The 23,755-nt window shown below is 46.9% G+C and overlaps 1 protein-coding gene across 3 annotated transcripts in view; it reads left to right on the top strand.

Annotated features, from left to right (window-relative positions):
• MYLK (myosin light chain kinase) overlaps positions 1-23,755 on the top strand; it is a 281,451-nt gene that overhangs the window by 75,525 nt on the left and 182,171 nt on the right. For all 3 annotated transcript variants that reach the window (XM_068246221.1, XM_068246222.1, XM_068246220.1), the window contains exons 5-8: positions 3,356-3,521; positions 6,559-6,724; positions 20,362-20,380; positions 21,701-23,142. In XM_068246221.1, coding sequence (XP_068102322.1) covers positions 3,356-3,521; positions 6,559-6,724; positions 20,362-20,380; positions 21,701-23,142 — 1,793 coding nt within the window. The remainder of the gene's footprint in view (positions 1-3,355; positions 3,522-6,558; positions 6,725-20,361; positions 20,381-21,700; positions 23,143-23,755) is intronic.

The following is a 23,755-nucleotide window of genomic DNA, read 5'->3' as shown; positions in this document are numbered from 1 at the left end:
TGTGTATGTGGTATACAGGTTCTGCCTCTCCTGGCTCATGTGTATGTGGTATACAGGTTCTGCCTCTCTCAGCTCATGTGTATGTGGTATACAGGTTCTGCCTCTCCCAGCTCATGTGTATGTGGTATACAGGTTCTGCCTCTCCCAGCTCATGTGTATGTGGTATACAGGTTCTGCCTCTCCTGGCTCATGTGTATGTGGTATACAGGTTCTGCCTCTCTCAGCTCATGTGTATGCGGCATACAGGTTCTGCCTCTCCTAGCTCATGTGTATGTGGTATACAGGTTCTGCCTCGCCTAGCTCATGTGTATGTGGTATACAGGTTCTGCCTCTCCCAGCTCATGTGTATGTGGTATACAGGTTCCGCCTCTCCTGGCTCATGTGTATGTGGTATACAGGTTCTGCCTCTCTCAGCTCATGTGTATGGGGAATACAGGTTCCGCCTCTCCCAGCTCATGTGTATGTGGTATACAGGTTCTGCCTCTCCCAGCTCATGTGTATGTGGTATACAGGTTCTGCCTCTCTCAGCTCATGTGTATGTGGTATACAGGTTCTGCCTCTCCCAGGTCATGTGTATGTGTTATACAGGTTCCGCCTCTGATGGCAGCATTATTGGCGGAGTTCTCCCATAATCCTTGCTGAGGAGCTTACAGTCATCACTGTGTGTGTGAGAGGAGTCTGGATGTCTGATGGTTGCTGCAATATGTTGCCCAATAGAATGTGGCCTGGATTACATTACTGAGATCTATAGCTGTCTATATTCCCTTCCGCACCATATGGCGAAATGTACATTTATAGTCACAGGTTCCCTCTACTTAAAGGGAACCTGAAGTGAGCGGGATGTGGAGGCTGACATATTTACTTCCTGTTAAACAATGCAGATTGCCTGGCTTTCCTGCTGATCATCTGCCTCTAATACATTTAGCCGTAGCCCCTGAACAAGCATGCAGCACATCTGGTGCTCTGACTGAAGTGTGACTGGATATGCTGTATGCTTGTTTCAGGTGTGTGATTCAGACACTACTGCAGCCAAAGAGATAAGCAGGACTGACAGCTAAATGGTACGAACAGAAAATAAATATGGCTGCCTCCATAGCCCTCTCACTTTAGGTGTCCTGAATTTCAGCTAGAAGTGTGTTATGAGTCCTCTTCTGCCTTCTAAGCTAACACACAGTCTGCCCATTTGGCTCCACAGAACTGCTCCTCCCACCCTCAGCTGGCCACACCCATCTAAGGAGGAGTGTCATTTTCATGTTAAACACATCCTCTTAATTGTAACATGCTGATTACATTCGGAAATTAAGCATTATTAAAGAGGAACTGCAGTGGAAATAAAGTAATTAATAATTATTAATGTGTAATGATGATTATTTAATTTTAATTTTTTTTTACAATATGTATGTGTAAATTTATTTAGTCAGTGTTTGGCGACTTATATCTTTCCAACCCCTGATTTACATTCTGAGATGTATCATGGGGGGGGGGGGGGGGGGGGGGGGGGGGTGACATCTTTACTGCTGGCAGGTGCAGCTCTGCAGAATGTTTGTTCAATAAGTGTTCCGAGGCCAGTAGAAAATATACCTGGTCTGCCAGAATGCTCTGGGGGGCATAGCTAATCAGCCTAGGCTGTGAAATCACTGGGAGGGGCTACATGACAATATACAGCAATATATAGATATTGGAAGGGTTTCTGGTGCTGAACTAGGAAAATTACTGTAAAAGTGGTTACCATGAATAATTTACTATATGCATTCTACTATGTCACTACAGGGCCTCTTTACTGCATTCTGCTATATGTCACTACAGGGCCTCTTTACTGCATTCTGCTATATGTCACTACAGGACCTCTTTACTCCATTCTACTATATGTCACTACAGGACCTCTTTACTGCATTCTGCTATATGTCACTACAGGGCCTCTTTACTGCATTCTGCTATATGTCACTACAGGGCCTCTTTACTGCATTCTGCTATATGTCACTACAGGGCCTCTTTACTGCATTCTGCTATATGTCACTACAGGGCCTCTTTACTGCATTCTGCTATATGACACTACAGGGCCTCTTTACTGCATTCTGCTATATGTCACTACAGGGCCTCTTTACTGCATTCTGCTATGTCACTTTAGGGCCTCTTTACTCCATTCTACTATATGTCACTACAGGATCTCTTTACTGCATTCTGCTATATGTCACTACAGGGCCTCTTTACTGCATTCTGCTATATGTCACTACAGGGCCTCTTTACTGCATTCTGCTATATGTCACTACAGGGCCTCTTTACTGCATTCTGCTATATGACACTACAGGGCCTCTTTACTGCATTCTGCTATATGTCACTACAGGGCCTCTTTACTGCATTCTGCTATATGTAACTACAGGGCCTCTTTACTGCACTCTACTATATGTCACTACAGGGCCTCTTTACTGCATTCTGCTATATGTCACTACAGGGCCTCTTTACTGCATCCTGCTATATGTCACTACAGGGCCTCTTTACTGCATTCTGCTATATGTCACTACAGGGCCTCTTTACTGCATTCTACTATGTGTCACTACAGGGCCTCTTTACTGCATTCTGCTATGTCACTACACAGGGCCTCCTTAATAAGAGCTCTAGTTCTGCCAGTGGCATCACATCACTAGAGTTATGTTTAGGATCAGAGTTCCCCTTTAGCTTTCACGGAGGAATTGCCACAGATCACAGATTTAGTCAAAGGCAAAAAGGGAAAGGACCCACTTCTACCAACCACACACATACCAAAGGGAGTCAGGAATCCATGAAGGTAGCTCATGTATTGTAGGAAGGAAAAGGATTCCGCTACACCTATGGTTCGGTGAAAAAAGTCTCCATTTATTAGAACATCAGTGGATGCACAGCATTAAAAAAGCTCACGCGTATCGGAGCTTATATATAGCTATTATTAAGGAGCCGTGAGCTCCGATACGCGTGTGCTTTTTTAATGCTGTGCATCCACTGATGTTCTAATAAATGGAGACTTTTTTTACCGAACCATAGGTGTAGCGGAATCCTTTTCCTTCCTAGATCACAGATTTGTTACTTTGTAACTTTATTTCTCTCCCTTTTTACATAACGCAGAAACCAATCAGAAGAGAAGGTCAATGAAATGCTAATTATTCTGTCCTTCATGCAAATTTTATGGAAATGTTATGTACAATTTATGCAGCTTGAAATTGGGCCAATCCAAATGTGCTTTCTGTCCCGAATCTCATCTGCATGCAATCTGCATTAAATTTGCATGGAAGTCGGAATCCTCCACCTCTCATTAACCCTCTGTGAGGCCGGCTGGCTCCTTCCAGGTGTCATGTGGTCTGATGGTCTCGTCTCTCTGCAGGAGTCCGTTTGGGGTCCCCCCGATAGAGAACCGGCCCAGCGTCTGGGGGGAGAGCCTCCCAAAGTTCATCACCAAACCCAACCGCAGCTTTGTGACGGAAGGTCAGACCGGGCGATTCTCCTGCAAGATAACCGGCCGCCCACAGCCGGCGGTCACCTGGCACAAGGTGGGTGCAGCGGGGTTTAAAAGACCCCTCCTCTTCTCCCTCCCTCTCTAATCCCCTCCCTCTCCAATCCCCTCCTCTACTGTCCACTCTTCCCCCCCCCCCCTTCACACACTCACTTCCGTCCCTCCCACTCCCTCTCTAATCCCCTCCCCTTCTCTCCCTCTTTAATCCCCCCCCCCGCCCACACACACAGTTACGTCACTCCCTCTCCCACTAATCCCCTCCTCTCTTTTTTCCAATTCCTTCCCCACCTCTTCTCTTTTCTCCTCTCCCACCCTATTCCCCCCCTCCCCTCCTGTCCCCTCCCACTCTCCTCCCCCTCCCCTCCTGTCCCCTCCCACTCCACTCCCTCTCCCCTCCTGTCCCCTCCCACCCTATTCCCTCCCCCCTCCCCTCCTGTCCCCTCCCCCTCTCCTCACCTCCTGTCCCCTCCCACCCTATCCCCTCCCCCCCCTCCCCTTCTGTCCCCTTCCACCCTACTCCCCCTCCCCGTCTGTCCCCTCCCACCCTATTCCCTCCCCTCCTGTCCCCTCCCCCTCTCCTCCCCTCCTGTGCCCTCCCACTCTACTCCCTCTCCCCTCCTGTCCCCTCCCACTCTACTCCCTCTCCCCTCCTGTCCCCTCCCACTCTACTCCCCCTCCCACCCTATTCCCTCCCCCCCTCCCCTCCTGTCCCCTCTCCTCTCCTCCTGTCCCCTCCCACTCTACTCCCTCTCCCCTCCTGTCCCCTATCCCCTCCCCTTCTCTCCCCTCCCACCCTACTCCCTCTCCCCCCTCCCCGTCTGTCCCCTCCCCCACCTCTCCCCGGGGTGTGAGACTTGCTCTGTCACTTTCTCTGCCTCATTCTCCGCCATATAAGTTTTATATTCTGCAGTAATCGTGACTCTGGCTTATTGAATGTCTTCCAAGACAAAGAAATGAGATTAGCCGTTTGCTCCATCATCTGTCAGCGGCGGTTTTCTTTGGAAAGAACCTGCTGATATCTTGAGGAACGGATTCTGCTCAGTTCAAAATAATATTTTTCTTCTGGATATTTCGTAGTCGTTTCATGTCTCCATTGAGCGCATTTTTCACTGTCAGAAGGTCCCTGAAGTATCCTTTAACCCAACGCTAGTCAGGATCCTGTGATGTCCGGCCATATTTGTGAGCTTTCCTTCAAAACCTCCTGGAAGACATTCCTAAGTCTCTGATGGGATCAGTAATTGGATTGTTTCACTGACCATCAACTTCATGCAATGTAATGCAGAGACACTTCTCAGCATCCCAGCCTCTGTCCAGTGTGATCGTTCTAAACAGCAGAATTACACTGTAGGAAAACAAGTGTCATAAATTGTCAATAACAGACTTGGCAAAAACTCACAGCACTCTACAAAATATTCAAAATGGTGTCCTCTCCCCTCCCAAGATGGTGAGATCTCCTTGCAGTAGTTTGTGTCTCCTCCCCTCCCACAATGGTGAGATCTCCCTGCAGTGGTTTGTGTCTCCTCCCCTCCCACAATGGTGAGATCTCCCTGCAGTAGATTATGTCTCCGCCCCTCCCACAATGGTGAGATCTCCCTGCAGGAGTGTGTGTCTCCTCCCCTCCCACAATGGTAAGATCTCCCTGCAGTGGTTTGTGTCTCCTCCCCTCCCACAATGGTAAGATCTCCCTGCAGTAGTTTGTGTCTCCTCCCCTCCCACAATGGTAAGATCTCCCTGCAGTGGTTTGTGTCTCCTCCCCTCCCACAATAGTGAGATCTCCCTGCAGTAGTTTGTGTCTCCTCCCCTCCCACAATGGTGAGATCTCTCTGCAGTAGTGTGTCTCCTCCCCTCCCACAATGGTGAGATCTCCCTGCAGTAGTTTGTGTCCCCTCCTCTCTTACAATGATGAGATCTCCCTGCAGTAGTTTGTGTCTCCTCCCCTCCCACAATGGTGAGATCTCCCTGCAGTAGTGTGTCTCCTCCCCTCCCACAATGGTGAGATCTCCCTGCAGTAGTTTGTGTCCCCTCCTCTCTTACAATGATGAGATCTCCCTGCAGTAGTTTGTGTCTCCTCCCCTCCCACAATGGTGAGATCTCCCTGCAGTAGTTTGTGTCTCCTCCCCTCCCGCAATAGTGAGATCTCCCTGCAGTAGTTTGTGTCTCCTCCCCTCCCACAATGGTGAGCTCTCCCCGCAGTAGTTTGTGTCTCCTCCCCTCCCACAATGGTGAGATCTCCCTGCAGTAGTTTGTGTCTCCTCCCTTCCCACAATGGTGAGAGCTCCCTGCAGTAGTTTTTGTCTCCTCCCCTCCCACAATGGTGAGATCTCCCTGCAGTAGTTTGTGTCTCCTCCCCTCCCGCAATAGTGAGATCTCCCTGCAGTAGTTTGTGTCTCCTCCCCTCCCGCAATAGTGAGATCTCCCTGCAGTAGTTTGTGTCTCCTACCCTCCCACAATGGTGAGATCTTCCTGCAGTAGTTTGTGTCTCCTCCCCTCCCACAATGGTGAGATCTCCCTGCAGTGGTTTGTGCCTCCTCCCCTCCCACAATAGTGAGATCTCCCTGCAGTAGTTTGTGTCTCCTCCCCTCTCACAATGGTGAGATCTCCCTGCAGTAGTTTGTGTCTCCTCCCTTCCCACAATGGTGAGATCTCCCTGCAGGAGTGTGTGTCTCCCCTCCCCTCCCACAATGGTGAGATCTCCCTGCAGTGGTTTGTGTCCCCTCCCCTCCCACAATGGTGAGATCTCCCTGCAGTAGTGTGTGTCTCCTGCTCTCCCACAATGGTGAGATCTCCCTGCAGTGGTTTGTGTCTCCTCCCCTCCCACAATGGTGAGATCTCCCTGCAGTAGTTTGTGTCTCCTCCCCTCCCACACTGGTGAGATCTCCCTGCAGTAGTTTGTGTCTCCTCCCCTCCCACAATGGTGAGATCTCCCTGCAGTAGTGTGTGTCTCCTCCCCTCCCACAATGGTGAGATCTCCCTGCAGTAGTTTGTGTCTCCTCCCCTCCCACACTGGTGAGATTTCCCTGCAGTGGTTTGTGTCTCCTGTTATGATGTAATGAATGCGTGTCTCTGTTGCGCAGGACGACGTTCAGCTGCTGAGCGGAGAGCGATATCACATGTATGACAAGTCCGGGGTGCACTTCCTGGAGATACGGGCGGTGCGTACATCGGACGCCGGGATCTATACCTGCACGGTGGCCAATAGCTGTGGACAGAGCTCGGCATCAGCAGATCTGGTTGTCCAGGGTGAGTAATTCCTGCAGCCCATGATTGCTAAAAGTTTTTTCTTTGCTGGATTGTACATCTGTACTACTGACTGAACCTTCTGTGAGGCTGTATAGGCACCTGCCTAGATGCACCACTCTTAGCTGCCATGAGAAACTCCTGCCTATAGGCACCACACAGAGCTGCCAATAGAGGCCCCTGCGTATAGGTACCACACTGAGCTGTTATTGGAGGCCTCTGCCTTTAGGCAACACACTGAGCTTCCATTAGAAGCCCCTGCCTATAGGCAACACACTGAGCTGCTATTGCAGGCCCCAGCCTATAGGCACTACACTGAGCTGCCATTGAAGGCCCCCCTGCCTATAGGCACTACACTGAGCTGCCATTGTAGGCCCCTGCCTATAGGCTCTACACTCTGAGCTGACAATGGTGGCCCCAGCCTATATGCACCACACTGAGCTTCCATTGGAGGGCTCTACCTATAGGCACCACACTGAGCTGCCATTGGAGGCCTCTACCTATAGGCACCACACTGAGCTGCCATTGGAGGCCTCTACCTATAGGCACCATACTGAGCTGCCATTGGAGGCCTCTGCCTATAGGCACTACACTGAGCTGACATTGAAGGCCTCTGCCTATAGGCACTACACTGAGCTGACATTGAAGGCCTCTACCTATAGGCACTACACTGAGCTGCCATTAAAGGCCCCTGCCTATAGGCACCACACTGAGCTGCCATTGGAGGCCTCTGCCTATAGGCACCACACTGAGCTGCCTTTGGAGGCCTCTACCTATAGGCACTACACTGAGCTGCCATTGAAGGCCTCTGCCTATAGGCACCACACTGAGCTGCCATTGGAGGCCTCTACCTATAGGCACCACACTGAGCTGCTATTGGAGGCCTCTACCTATAGGCAGTACACTGAGCTGCCATTGGAGGGCTCTACCTATAGGCACCACACTGAGCTGACATTGAAGGCCTCTGCCTATAGGCACTACACTGAGCTGCCATTGAAGGCCCCTGCCTATAGGCACCACACTGAGCTGCCATTGGAGGCCTCTACCTGTAGGCACCACACTGAGCTGCCATTGGAGGCCTCTACCTATAGGCACCACACTGAGCTGCCATTGGAGGGCTCTACCTATAGGCACCATACTGAGCTGCCATTGGAGGGCTCTACCTATAGGCACCATACTGAGCTGCCATTGGAGGCCTCTGCCTATAGGCACTACACTGAGCTGACATTGAAGGCCTCTGCCTATAGGCACCACACTGAGCTGCCATTGGAGGCCTCTACCTATAGGCACCACACTGAGCTGACATTGGAGGCCTCTGCCTATAGGCACTACACTGAGCTGACATGAAGGCCTCTGCCTATAGGCACGACACTGAGCTGCCATTGGAGGCCTCTGCCTATAGGCACTACACTGAGCTGTTATTGGAGGCCTCTGCCTATAGGCACCACACTGAGCTGCCATTGGAGGCCTCTACCTATAGGCACCACACTGAGCTGTTATTGGAGGCCTCTGCCTATAGGCACCACACTGAGCTGCCATTGGAGGCCTCTACCTATAGGCACCACACTGAGCTGACATTGGAGGCCTCTGCCTATAGGCACTACACTGAGCTGACATGAAGGCCTCTGCCTATAGGCACGACACTGAGCTGCCATTGGAGGCCTCTGCCTATAGGCACTACACTGAGCTGTTATTGGAGGCCTCTGCCTATAGGCACCACACTGAGCTGCCATTGGAGGCCTCTACCTATAGGCACCACACTGAGCTGTTATTGGAGGCCTCTGCCTATAGGCACCACACTGAGCTGACATTGGAGGCCTCTGCCTATAGGCACCACACTGAGCTGTTATTGGAGGCCTCTGCCTATAGGCACCACACTGAGCTGCCATTGGAGGCCTCTACCTATAGGCACCACACTGAGCTGTTATTGGAGGCCTCTGCCTATAGGCACCACACTGAGCTGACATTGGAGGCCTCTGCCTATAGGCACTACACTGAGCTGACATGAAGACCTCTGCCTATAGGCACCACACTGAGCTGCCATTGGAGGCCTCTACCTATAGGCACCACACTGAGCTGCCATTGGAGGCCTCGGCCTATAGGCACCACACTGAGCTGTTATTGGAGGCCTCTGCCTATAGGCACCACACAGAGCTGCCATTGAAGGCCTCTGCCTATAGGCACCACACTGAGCTGACATTCAAGGCCTCTGCAACCTTTAAAGAAAAACATTTCTTTGTTACAGCTGATACAAATCCTGCAATAAATCTACAGTGTGTTTACTTCCTGCTTTCATGGAAGCAGACATATTAACATCCTGTGCTTCCAAATTAACTTATCTGCCATGGCAGTCAGGTGACACAGGGAAGAGATTGAATAACATTTTGTGATTAGACACAAATGAGGGGGAATTAGACAGGCTAAACTCTCTGAATCAGAATCAGAAAGGCTTTATTCGCCAAGCAGGACTGGGTCGTGCCCGGAATTGGGTCTGGCACATTGCAATAGCTCATAGTAGATGCAAGAAGTACAAAAATAACAGAACATGCAGAGACAGCAGTGCAGATCAATGGTGCAAAGTAGGGTTAGAGTTCAGTAAACAGTGTCCAGATTTGACGTAGAGTTATGATAGCTGGTTCAGTCCAGCGAGTTCAGGAGGTTGACAGCAGAGGGAAAAAGGAGTTACTATGCCTCGAAGTTTTGGCGGAGATGGCTCGAAACCGGCGGCCTGAAGGTAGCCGGATAAAAAAGCTGTGACCGGGGTGTGAGGGGTCGCCAGCAATCCTCAGTGCTCTGGAGCGTAGTCTGGAGGCAGTCAAGTGAGGGGAGCGGTCTTCCGATAATTCTTTCCACCGATCTAATGATCCTCTGAAGTTTGTATCTGTCTCTGGTGGACGAGCAAGCGAACCAGACTAGGATTGATGAGCAGAGGACAGACTCAATGGTGGCAGCAGTGTAAAAGTTCATCAGCAGTTCTTGGGCCATGCCGAACTTCTTGAGTTGTCGGAGGAAGAACAGCCTCCGACACACAGGGTGCATTTCTCTGCTTTCCTTCTGTTCTGTGCAAGAGTTCAGCTCCACTTTAAGACCCTAATATCGTACAGGATTCCAGTATCAGTGTGAAGTGTCAGAATGCCCCTCCCTGGAGGGTAAATACCGGGGCAGAATGGGGTATATATCTGGTGAGAAGGAGCAGAGCGCATCCTGGGAAATCAGTTTAGATATATGGCATTCAGAGATATATTATAATTCTCCCTGAATTCTGGAGAACATAAGGAAGATATTTGGGAAGGCAGACAGTGAATAGCTGCGACTGTCCGAAATATTCTCCATAAGACCGGAGCCAAAAATCCTTCTTATTGGAATTCATCTATTCTAATAGCAGAACTCAGACTGCGCTTCACTGTTCTGATATTAGTAAGATGGCTCCTAACTTATAGTGAGACAAATTGGGGTTACCAGCCACCTTAATATACCAAGTATCAAAAATTTATTGATCAAACCAAGGGAACATAGAAAATCTCCATTAATACACGTGTAAAGGGAGCACTCATGATTCGTAAATTAAAATTGCATATGCAAAAGCTGTATAGCCATCAACACAGTAATAGATAATACATATTCCATATTAAATATTGCACATAGGAAATCTCACACATGCATACTCCATGCATCCCGCGCTTGCATACTGGTGCTTTATGCGTCATAAATAATTTCTGGTTGGGGGCCCCCCTTAATATATATCCACAATCCGGCAGAACTCCAGGTATTGGCCACAATTAATAAAGTCAAATTGTCACCCCACTCGGTGATCGTATGATTGGGGCTGACAGGAATTATGGCAGTTCAAATATCCACATGTGGGAATAAAGGATGGGTCTCACCAAACCATGGCTGCTGGTGTCTCTTTTGGCTTCTCCAGTGTGTACCACACTCTTGGTTGTCCTGCTTGAGGGGCGGCCTGGATGGATATAAGGCCGTCTTTATCACCTGTTCCCCCCGCCAGTCCGATCGCTCCACTCTTGGTTCAGACCGGTTAGCCGTGTTTCTCCGGGGAGACAAGCAGCGGGAAGACTAGCCGTGTGTGGGACGCCAAGCACTCATCAGCGCGGACGCGTGGCTGGAGGCTCAAACTGCGTGGCTCCGCCCACCGACGTTTTGCGTCATGTGTGACGCTTCATCAGGGTGTGGCTTCAACATACAACTGGACGATTTAAAAGACAGTCTGGAGGCCCGCCCCTTCTCCGCGCTTGCAACGTATTTTGTAATCCACAGGCAGCTGGATGGGCTGTCGGCCAAACATGAATGTGTCAATCACCAGTCAGCACTTGTGCAAAGTAAGCATCTTGAGTCCCGAAGGAAACAATAGGAGCGTCATCACTTTTCATTATGAAGAGGGGAAAGACCGCTAGGCGGCATGTTACCGACATATAAGCGCAAAGCGCCTAGATGGATAGAGTTCTAAATCACACAGTGACACAGTGTGGCTTTCAACAGGTCCAAATGGCTCATGGATCCACATTCCATCTATCTCAGGGTTTATTATGGATGATCCACGGTGAGGGCACAGGAATAGGTAGAACACACCTTTATTTTCTTTATTAACCTCCTTGGCGGTAATCCCGAGCTGAGCTCGGGGTATGCCGCCGGAGGTCGCCGCTCAGGCCCTGCTGGGCCGATTTGCATTCTGTAAAAAGCAGCACACGCAGCCGGCACTTTGCCAGCCGCGTGTGCTGCCCGATCGCCGCCGCTCCGCGGCGATCCGCCGCGTGCAGCGGCGAAAGAGGGTCCCCCCAGCCGCCCGAGCCCAGCGCAGCCGGAACAAACAGTTCCGGCCGGCGCTAGGGGCTGGATCGGGCGGCTCTGACGTCAGGACGTCGGCTGACGTCCATGATGTCACTCCGCTCGTCGCCATGGCGACGAGGAAAGCGAAACAAGATAGGCCGCTCATTGCGGCCTATCTTGTTACTTTCGATTGCCGGAGGCGATCGAAAGTACGCTTCCGGAGCGCCCTCTAGTGGGCTTTCATGCAGCCAACTTTCAGTTGGCTGCATGAAATATTTTTTTTTTAATTTAAAAAAAACCCCATTTCAGCCTCCCTGGCAAAATAAATAAACCGCCAGGGAGGTTAATGTTTGTGTATGCACACATATACAGGAAGCACCTATTTCATATGGCACCCATCATTCATTGCGGGTTCATGCATATCACAAACAATCAATCATATCGTCGGATCCGCAGAAACGGCGTTAAGTCCAGTTCTGCGTTCAAGCCAAGTGGTGCCACAGTCTTTAACTTAAAGATCCATGATGCTTCCTTGCAATACAGTAGTTCGTCAAAATCCCCCCTCCTGGTGGATACCTTAAGTCTATATATACCCTTAACTAAGGTTCCAGTTAGTTCATTACCATGGCATTCTCTATAATGATTATATATACCTCCTATTGCTTTGCCTCCTCTAATTTTGCCCATATGTTCCAACACCCGTTCTTTCATGGCCCTTTTTGTTTTACCAATGTATTTGAGCCTACACGGGCACTGTATCATGTAGACGACAGGTGTCGTATTACAATTAATAAATGATCGTATATCATATTCTACATCACCAGTGCTGTTTTCAAACACACCAGTTTGTTCAATAAACGGGCAAAGTTTGCACCTACCACATTTATGTGACCCATTGGGTACACTTCTCTGTAGCCATGTATCATTATTGGCACTAAATTCACTTCGGACTAATTTGTCCTTTAGATTGGGTGCTCTTTTTGCAGTAAGGAGTGGGCGGGGACCCACCACCTTTGCTATCTCATCTGAAGCCGTCAAAATTGGCCAGGAAGTAGACAGCAATTACCGCAAGCCTTCCCAATGGGTGCCGTAGCTGGTCACGAGCCGCATATGTCCCTCCCCCTCCACACCGGACCTCCCACCACGAGTGGCCAAGAGATCCCCTCTATCCAGGTTCCATGCCCGCTTTAATGCCCTCCGCAGAACTGATTCTTGGTTTTAAGTAAACGTCTGGTTGGATAATCCTCATATGTGTCAATCCAAACATTTACATCAACATGGCGTATTTAATATCCGATGAAATTGAGGGTGAGATTGAAGCCACCTTTGCATCTTTTCCAATAGAAGAAAGAGAAGATGTGTCACAACTAAAAGAATTGTTTTTCAATCACAAATTGTTGTTGACACGTCAGTTAAAACGTAAATGGAATACATCTCTTCTTGAATCATATGCAAAGGCAGGCGTAATCCCCTATGGGCTACTGGAACGTATCATTCCGGCTACTAACCTTCTGACTCCTAGATTTCTTGAAAAAAGGAAGAAAAGTGCATTGGATAGAGGTATAGAAATATTAAGAATGATAGCAGAGGAAGAGAGAGAGCAGTTGAAGGAGGTGACAGAAGAAGTCATGCGTAGTGCAGATGCACTTGAAGGTTTAAGTACACATAGCCAGTTTTCCTCTTTTAATGACAGTTTGAAAAAACAAATTGAAAGTATGCAGGCTGTCATTAAAAAACAAAAGCAGCAAAAATTCCAAAGAGATCTTGCACGATGGGATTCAGACGAGGCCCTTAATCCGATCAAACGATTGAACAAAAAAAGAAATAGACGACGAAAAAGAACAGGGTCAGAAGGACAGATTAGTACGGAGGCCTCAAGTTTCGACACGGATATATCAGAAGGATCAGAAGCCAGTGGTAAAAAGTCAGTTACTTTTTTAGATCAAGACCGAGCAGGCAGACGGAGGAACAGAGGAAGACGAGGGGGAAGAGGAGGAGGGAGAGGAGAAATCAGCAGAGAAAGGTACAGGATGAGGAGAGAGCGACAGAGGGAGATGGAGGAAATGGAGCAGGTTCAGATAGAATTGGGAAAGGAGATGGACAGGCGCCTGACAAAGAGCGAGACAGCCAAAAAGGTGGAAGCCTAGGTACCTCTGGGAGTCAAAATGTGGTAAATTTATCTACTTTTGTGTTACAAGATAAACATATTTCCCTTCTTAACAAGGGATTGTCCTTTTCACCCGCAACCTCTGGGGATGTATTCGAAATTTATAAAGATATATACCTGTTCCTCAGAAAAGTACTTCTTAGAATAACCTATGGTAGTTCTAATTCGTCAGAATATCAGGGATCAGAGAGCTATGTAAGTCTCTCAGTAAGTGAGAGGGAGACTCTGTCTGCATTAGAGGTCCTATTTGATGAAAATACATCCGAAGTACCAGTTATGGATGAAAGGTTTTCCCCCCCAGTCATGAATTTGGACGAACAGAGTTCTATGAGGCCCCCACCTCAGGATTACAGGTGAAATCTAGTTATATGCCTCCCCTATCCCAGAATAAATATATTAAAGTATTTTTAGACACCATAGAAAAAGAGCTGTGGAAATTGCATCTGTCCCCAATCGCTAAAGATAGGAATTTGAGTAAAGAGGAAGTGGAGGCCTTAAAGGAACTAACCTTAGCACCCAAGATAGTTATAAAACCCAGTGACAAGGGGGGAAACATTGTAGTACTCAATGAAGATATGTATGTGAACGAAATAAAGAGACAATTGGGTGATGAAAATACTTACCTACCCCTACATGAAAATCCTTTTCCCCTCATAAAAGACAAAATAAATGATCTGCTCGATGATGGTCTTTTCTATAACCATATCTCTAAAACTGAATGGGAATATTTAAAAGTTGACACATATAATATCCCCACCATATATGTTCTACCCAAGCTACATAAGTCCCCCTCTAATCCCCCAGGTAGACCCATTGTCTCATCTGTTGGTAGTCCCACCCAAAGAGTGGGGCAATTTATAGATAAAAAATTAAGTCCATTGGTACGATCCCTACCGTCATTTGTTCAAGATACCCGTGATGTCTTGGGGGTCCTGGCTGGTCTCGAGCTGCCCCCGGGGTCCATCCTTGTGGGGATCGATGTTGAATCGTTGTACACTTCGATCCCACATGAGGATGGGCTCCGGGCAATGTCCTTCTTCCTCCACGAGAGATATCCCACCGCGGGGGCCCATAATGAGTTCCTTGTCGATTGCATGCAGTTGATCCTAACTCAGAACTGTTTTAGTTTTGGTGGTAAGTATTTCCGCCAGGTACGCGGTACATCCATGGGGGCGGCGTGCGCCCCTGCGTATGCATGTCTGCATCTGGGGCTGTGGGAGCGGAGGGATGTGTTCTCCAACCCAGATTTTGGGGCGCATGTCGCCCTATGGATTCGTTACATAGACGACGTCTTGGTGGCATGGAGTGGCAGTGTGGGCGAGTTGGAACTGTTTGTTTCTGCCCTCAACTCTAATGATCGCAATATTAAACTCACGTACTCATACAGTAGTGAGATATCCTTTTTGGATTTGCGTCTAAGAGTTGAGGGAAATAGTGGTTTTCACATCCTTTCGGAAACCTACAGCTGGCGATACGCTTCTCCATGCCTCCAGCCACCATCCACCCTCATGAAAAAGAGGGATTCCGTATGGACAGTTTCTCCGGTTACGGAGAAACTGTTCCAATGAAAGTGACTTTCGACGTGAGTCCAGAGACATGTATGAACGATTTCGCGAACGCGGATACACGCACTCAGTTCTGCGGAGGGCATTAAAGCGGGCATGGAACCTGGATAGAGGGGATCTCTTGGCCACTCGTGGTGGGAGGTCCGGTGTGGAGGGGGAGGGACATATGCGGCTCGTGACCAGCTACGGCACCCATTGGGAAGGCTTGCGGTAATTGCTGTCTACTTCCTGGCCAATTTTGACGGCTTCAGATGAGATAGCAAAGGTGGTGGGTCCCCGCCCACTCCTTACTGCAAAAAGAGCACCCAATCTAAAGGACAAATTAGTCCGAAGTGAATTTAGTGCCAATAATGATACATGGCTACAGAGAAGTGTACCCAATGGGTCACATAAATGTGGTAGGTGCAAACTTTGCCCGTTTATTGAACAAACTGGTGTGTTTGAAAACAGCACTGGTGATGTAGAATATGATATACGATCATTTATTAATTGTAATACGACACCTGTCGTCTACATGATACAGTGCCCGTGTAGGCTCAAATACATTGGTAAAACAAAAAGGGCCATGAAAGAACGGGTGTTGGAACATATGGGCAAAATTAGAGGAGGCAAAGCAATAGGAGGTATATATAATCATTATAGAGAATGCCATGGTAATGAACTAACTGGAACCTTAGTTAAGGGTATATATAGACTTAAGGTATCCACCAGGAGGGGGGATTTTGACGAACTATTGTATTGCAAGGAAGCATCATGGATCTTTAAGTTAAAGACTGTGGCACCACTTGGCTTGAACGCAGAACTGGACTTAACGCCGTTTCTGCGGATCCGACGATATGATTGATTGTTTGTGATATGCATGAACCCGCAATGAATGATGGGTGCCATATGAAATAGGTGCTTCCTGTATATGTGTGCATACACAAACATTAATAAAGAAAATAAAGGTGTGTTCTACCTATTCCTGTGCCCTCACCGTGGATCATCCATAATAAACCCTGAGATAGATGGAATGTGGATCCATGAGCCATTTGGACCTGTTGAAAGCCACACTGTGTCACTGTGTGATTTAGAACTCTATCCATCTAGGCGCTTTGCGCTTATATGTCGGTTACATGGCGCCTAGCGGTCTTTCCCCTCTTCATAATGAAAAGTGATGACGCTCCTATTGTTTCCTTCGGGACTCAAGATGCTTACTTTGCACAAGTGCTGACTTGTGATTGACACATTCATGTTTGGCCGACAGCCCATCCAGCTGCCTGTGGATTACAAAATACGTTGCAAGCGCGGAGAAGGGGCGGGCCTCCAGACTGTCTTTTAAATCGTCCAGTTGTATGTTGAAGCCACACCCTGATGAAGCGTCACACATGACGCAAAACGTCGGTGGGCGGAGCCACGCAGTTTGAGCCTCCAGCCACGCGTCCGCGCTGATGAGTGCTTGGCGTCCCACACACGGCTAGTCTTCCCGCTGCTTGTCTCCCCGGAGAAACACGGCTAACCGGTCTGAACCAAGAGTGGAGCGATCGGACTGGCGGGGGGAACAGGTGATAAAGACGGCCTTATATCCATCCAGGCCGCCCCTCAAGCAGGACAACCAAGAGTGTGGTACACACTGGAGAAGCCAAAAGAGACACCAGCAGCCATGGTTTGGTGAGACCCATCCTTTATTCCCACATGTGGATATTTGAACTGCCATAATTCCTGTCAGCCCCAATCATACGATCACCGAGTGGGGTGACAATTTGACTTTATTAATTGTGGCCAATACCTGGAGTTCTGCCGGATTGTGGATATATATTAAGGGGGGCCCCCAACCAGAAATTATTTATGACGCATAAAGCACCAGTATGCAAGCGCGGGATGCATGGAGTATGCATGTGTGAGATTTCCTATGTGCAATATTTAATATGGAATATGTATTATCTATTACTGTGTTGATGGCTATACAGCTTTTGCATATGCAATTTTAATTTACGAATCATGAGTGCTCCCTTTACACGTGTATTAACCACTTAACAACCTCTGCCACGCTTATCTACGCCCCTTTAAAATTCACCTGAGTCACAGGGGCGTAGATAGGCAACTCCTGTTTATTTTCCTGCTGTGCGCGATCGCGTTCGCGTGCGCGTTCGCGTGCACGCGGACGTGCATACGCGTCGGGCACCCGCTGGTCTGTGATTGGCTGATGTGAACATGTGTTCACAAAGCCAATGACAGTGCTTATTCATGCAGAATGTGTGTAAACATTGCATCAGTCTCTATGCTGTTACAGTTACTGAGATCACTCCTGAGAGGATCTCAGATAACTAACACAGCATTAGTGAGTGATCAGCATCAGTCAGGTTTTTTTTAAATAAATTATACCCCCACTAAGCCCATTAACCCTTGCCTCCTTTAAATGTGAAAATTGCTGTGGTTTTTAGGTGAAAAACCCCGTAGTAGAGAAGTGGTTAATGGAGATTCTCTATGTTCCCTTGGTTTGATCAATAAATTTTTGATACTTGGTATATTAAGGTGGCTGGTAACCCCAATTTGTCTCACTATAAGTTAGGAAATGTCTAGTTTTAGGGTTGGCCCCGCCCACTATCCCACATATGGGTAAAATAGACAAGTATCCAGGGATTGCATGTTTGCCATCTTTTCTCTATATAGTTATTAGTAAGATGGCGCCCTCTGCTGTACAAATCATCTAACTGCTGCTGCCTGTGGATGTGGACTATCAGATCATACAGCCTAAAGGGGAACCCTGTGCCAAGTCAACAAGTGTAGCTGAGATTTGCTGGAATTAGTCAGATGTAGAAGTTTCATGTATTCGCATATATATGCGACCGTTCTGGGTGTTTGCTGCATGTTGCAGTCTGATGTGTACTGTGAGGGATATGCTATTAAAGGGAATCTGAAGTGAAAATAAACATATGATATAATGATTGGTATGTGTAGTGCAGGTAAGAAACAGAACATTAGCAGCAAAGAAGAGTGTCACATTGTTTCCAGTACAGGAGGAGTTGAGAAACGTCACGTGTTATCTATGCAAAAGAGCTTCTCTGAGCTCTCCCACTAATTCAGTCAGAGAGCAGTGCTGTTTTCTGAAGCACTTATCTCAACTTGTCTCTCACTGTTTCTTGTTTAAGGTTTTACTGCAGAGCTAATAACTCTTTAAACTTTCCTGCTCTGTTTCATAGTTTAAAATACGGAGGGTAGTTTGCCAACTGCAAATATTAAAGAATGATGCTATGATTTTTTTTTATATATATTTTTTAAAAAGCTATATAACTGAACATAAAAATATAAAACACTTTTCTTTGCTACTAATGTTCTATTTGTTATCCGTACTACACATACAATTCATTATATCATCAGCCTTTATTTATTTATTTTTGCGCTTCAATATCACTTTAAAGTTTTTGTGCGCTCGGGGTGAATTTTTTTAAAGAGGCCCTGTAGTGAGATCTAATAATATACACTAAATTATTAGAGACCAACTTTTACAGTAAATATCCTGGATTCAGTATCAGGAACACTTCCTATATCTATATATTGCTGTATAGTGATATGATGCTTAGGCTAGGCTCATTATTATGTGGAATTCCCTCTCCCCCCCCCCCCCCCCTCCCCAGACCAGCTATGTTTTTCTACTGGCTTTAGAACTCTCAGTAACGAACATTCTGCAGAGAATGAGAAACAGCCGCTAAGCCTCGGGCCATAACACGGCCGCGACCCACGGCTGCGGTGAATTATTATTGGCTGCTTAGAAACCCAAAGGAGAGGTAACCCAACCATACGTCTCCATATTTTATTTTATTTTTTTTTTACGCCTTTTTCTATCAAGTGGCATTGGTGGCTTTGCTCTTATCCATGGTGAAATGTTTTACCACCAGTAGTTTGTGTGATGTGTTATGAGTCTATGATAGTATTGACTGACCGCTGTCTGTGTGATGTGTAGTATTTACTGACCGCTGTCTGTGTGATGTGTAGTATTTACTGACCGCTGTCTGTGTGATGTGTAGTATTTACTGACCGCAGTCTGTGTGATGTGTAGTATTTACTGACCGCTGTCTGTGTGATGTGTAGTATTTACTGACCGCAGTCTGTGTGATGTGTAGTATTTACTGACTGGCTTCTGTCTGTGTGATGTGTAGTATTTACTGACTGGCTTCTGTCTGTGTGATGTGTCGTATTTACTGACCGCAGTCTGTGTGATGTGTAGTATTTACTGACAGCTGTCTGTGTGATGTGTAGTATGTACTGACAGCTGTCTGTGTGATGTGTAGTATTTACTGACTGGCTTCTGTCTGTGTGATGTGTAGTATTTACTGACTGGCTTCTGTCTGTGTGATGTGTAGTATTTACTGACTGGCTTCTGTCTGTGTGATGTGTAGTATTTACTGACTGGCTTCTGTCTGTGTGATGTGTAGTATTTACTGACCGCAGTCTGTGTGATGTGTAGTATTTACTGACAGCTGTCTGTGTGATGTGTAGTATGTACTGACAGCTGTCTGTGTGATGTGTAGTATTTACTGACTGGCTTCTGTCTGTGTGATGTGTAGTATTTACTGACTGGCTTCTGTCTGTGTGATGTGTAGTATTTACTGACTGGCTTCTGTCTGTGTGATGTGTAGTATTTACTGACTGGCTTCTGTCTGTGTGATGTGTAGTATTTACTGACCGCAGTCTGTGTGATGTGTAGTATTTACTGACAGCTGTCTGTGTGATGTGTAGTATGTACTGACAGCTGTCTGTGTGATGTGTAGTATTTACTGACTGGCTTCTGTCTGTGTGATGTGTAGTATTTACTGACTGGCTTCTGTCTGTGTGATGTGTAGTATTTACTGACTGGCTTCTGTCTGTGTGATGTGTCGTATTTACTGACCGCAGTCTGTGTGATGTGTAGTATTTACTGACCGCTGTCTGTGTGATGTGTAGTATGTACTGACCACAATCTGTGTGATGTGTAGTATGTACTGACCGCTGTCTGTGTGATGTGTAGTATTGACTGACCGCTGTCTGTGTGATGTGTAGTATTGACTGACTGCTGTCTGTGTGATGTGTAGTATGTACTGACCGCTGTCTGTGTGATGTGAGGTATTTACTGACCGCTGTCCATCTCTTCTCTCCTCCTCTAGGCTGTGACAAGACAGACAGGTACGTTGTCCTGACTTTTATCCTCTGTAAACTTTCAAATCTGCTTCAGTTTGTGATGTTTTATATTTGTATTTAGATTATACTGACTTATTATTATTGCTTATTATTCTTCTACATATGTGTCTGTCGAGCTCTTATCCAACCGCTTAATCTTGCAGATAAAAAATCAGCCAATCTTATGGCAGTAATGTTCACATCGAATATGATCTGTGATTTAGACCCTGGATGGTTGTTGGGGTCAGATAGGCAGAGTGTGTTGCAATAATATTTGCTGGGCAACCTTTTTGGTGAAATAAATTGTATAATGGGTCCGCCTACCCTTAGGCCGGGGTCACACTTGGCAGAATCACATGAGTTTTTCCCAAAGCACATAGTGGAATACGCATGCGATTCTGCGCAGTGTGACCCCGGCCTTACAGAGTTTTTTTGCTCTAACCTGCAGGAAACCTTAAAGGACCATTACAGCGAAAAAAAAGCATTTAAAATCTGACAGAGCCGACCGGTTTTGGACTAGTCCATCTCCCCATGGGGAATTCCCTGGGTTTTCTACATTTTCAAAAGCATTCCCTGAACAGCAGTTGCTCAGTCTAACAGCCAAAATAGTGTGCAAGTGAGTAGGGAGGCTGGCTGGTATCTTACTATTTTGGCAGGTAAACTGCCATTCAGGAAATGCTGGCCGTCGTTTAACGGACCACTATTGTGAAAAATGGTAAGATTTAAAATGCATGAAAACATATAACTAAGAAGTACGTTTCTCCCAGAGTAAAATGAGCCATAAATTACTTTTCTCCTATGTTGCTGTCACTTACAGTAGGTAGTAGAAGTCTGACAGAACCGACAGGTTTTGGACTAGTCCATCTCTTCATAGAGGATTCTCAGCATGGCCTTTATTCTTTATAAAGACATTCCCTGAAAAGGATTTAAACAAAGATGCTGGCCAGCCTCCCTGCTAACAGTACACTTCTTTAGCGGTGTACAGAGCAACTGCCATTCACTTAGTGCTTTTGTAAATAAAGAAAATCCAGAGAATCCCCCTTGAGGAGATGGGCTACTCCAAAACATGTCAGTTCTGTCAGATTTATACTACTTACTGTTAGCAAGAGCAACATAGGAGAAAAGCAATGTATGGCTCATTTCACTCTGGATGAAATGTACTTCTTATTGAATTTGTTTACATGTATTATAAATGTTATGATGTTTGCGGTAGTGGTCCTCTATGGCTCTGCAGAAGCCGTAGTGAACCAACATTTATAATCACGACCTCTAGATGTACACCTGGCTTGCAAATGCAGTACTTATCTGTTTTTGTATTTGTTTCAGATTCTCCTCGCCACTAGGGGGCTCTGTGACTCAAGTAACCAATTCTCCCATTTCCTCAAATGGTATCCTAAAAAAGCACAGAGAGGTTTCCTCAGAAAAGGGGGAAAGTGTGGAGATATCCTCTGGGAAATCAGGAACCCATGTAGCATCCAAGTCCAGTCTTCTTTCTAAGGGTGCATCCTCATCTTTGTCTTCTACGGTTCAGTTGTCCCTCTCAAAGTCTGGCTCTCCCAGCAGCGGTGTGAGTGGGACATCTTCCGAGGGTGACAATAGCGGGCTTTCCCCAAAACTTCCTGAAGGTTCAACAAAGAGCAGCTACGGAAAGACTTCGACCATCCAAACGACAAAGGAGACTCCATCCATAGTCTCTCGATACTCCTCCATTCTGGAGTCGAAAGTCAAATCACCTGTCCCATCAAGCAAAGCCACCACCAAATCCTTCACAGAGGCTGCTGAACTTGTCCCCCCAAACCCTTCTAGTTTAGAATCAAAGAGTAAGATCCTCAACAGTAAGCAGACAAACATACAAACCCCAACGTTGGACTCCACTGCTGTGTCAAGCTATTCAAGGATGAAGTCTCCACAGGTGATGCCAGAAGTCCAAAGATCTGGACTCCAAAGAACCAGCGCCCTGGCTTCCAAATACACCGGTACTGCTCAGAATCTCGGAAGTTTCTATACACCTAAAGTAACAGCAACCACAAAGGAAACCACAGTCTGTGATTTAGTTTCAAGCTCCAAAGTAGAGAAAGTTCCTCTGCAAGGCAAAGTGAGGCCAGCATTAGCTGGACCAGAAGATACTTCTGCCACAGATGGAAAAATAGTGGAAAATAAGCCTTCAAACAAGACTTTTTCTATATCTCCCAAAAACACGACTTCTACATCCACCAAGGAGACAAATGTTTCCATCCATGACAACAACGTAAAGGCGTCTGCTATGGAATCGCCATCCACCATAGAGACACGTCTGAAGGGTACAGAACCTATAACTCCAAAATTGGACCAGAGAAAGGAAGCTGGCAGCATCTGCCAGTCAACCACCAACATTTTACTGAAGAAAACTTCATTCTCCTCCCCTAATTCCCAACCAGATGGTCCTTTAAGGACTGTGGATAGATCAGAGTCCCGGGTTGGACCATCTGCTGACGCCCTCTCCTCTAACACCGCTGGAGATGGAAAAAATCAGCAGAAGTCATCCAGCACCATCACGCTAAAATCTATAAAAGTCCCCCCAACACCGGAGAACAGCTGTGACCTGAGAGGTCAGAAGAAGGAGAAGCTGCAGGTCTCCAAATTACAGAAAGTGTCTCTGGTTTCTGCTGAGGACCAGAGGGGGGCAGTAGAGACTTACAGTACTGCTGGTGGAACTGGGCCGAAGTTTGAGCTCACCCCATCGAGCCAGGAGGTCCTGGAGGACAGCGAGGTCACGTTTCACTGCAAAGGTAATAGTGCAGGAGGTTTCATCTGGTGACTTACAAACCATACACTGTGCAATTATCACAGGATTTGTTCGATTATCATTTTGATTGATATTACGATCAGTCTAATGACCTTAAACAATTGTGGGATGTTAAGACACTACAAACCATTTTTGAACAAGGTTATGATCAATTAAAATATAAAATAAAAATGTCACATCGACTGTCTGTTACAGCAGCGCTGAGGATTAATGTTATAATCGACTGTCTAATCAATATTGCAAAGAGGGTTTTAAGCACTAGATTAATTTAAACAAAGCATAATGTCCTTATTTCTCTGTGGGTAAAGAGGCCCTGTAGTGACGTATAGTAGAATGCAGTAAAGAGGCCATGTAGTGACATATAGTAGAATGCAGTAAAGAGGCCCTGTAGTGACATATAGCAGAATGCAGTAAAGAGGCCCTGTAGTGGCATATAGCAGAATGCAGTAAAGAGGCCCTGTAGTGACATATAGCAGAATGCAGTAAAGAGGCCCTGTAGTGACATATAGCAGAATGCAGTAAAGAGGCCCTGTAGTGACATATAGCAGAATGCAGTAAAGAGGCCCTGTAGTGACATATAGCAGAATGCAGTAAAG

Source organism: Hyperolius riggenbachi, chromosome 7, assembly GCF_040937935.1.
Source record: "Hyperolius riggenbachi isolate aHypRig1 chromosome 7, aHypRig1.pri, whole genome shotgun sequence".
Lineage (NCBI taxonomy): Eukaryota > Metazoa > Chordata > Amphibia > Anura > Hyperoliidae > Hyperolius > Hyperolius riggenbachi.
Note: the sequence above shows the minus strand (reverse complement) of the source record. Positions and strands in the feature narration are given on the sequence as shown.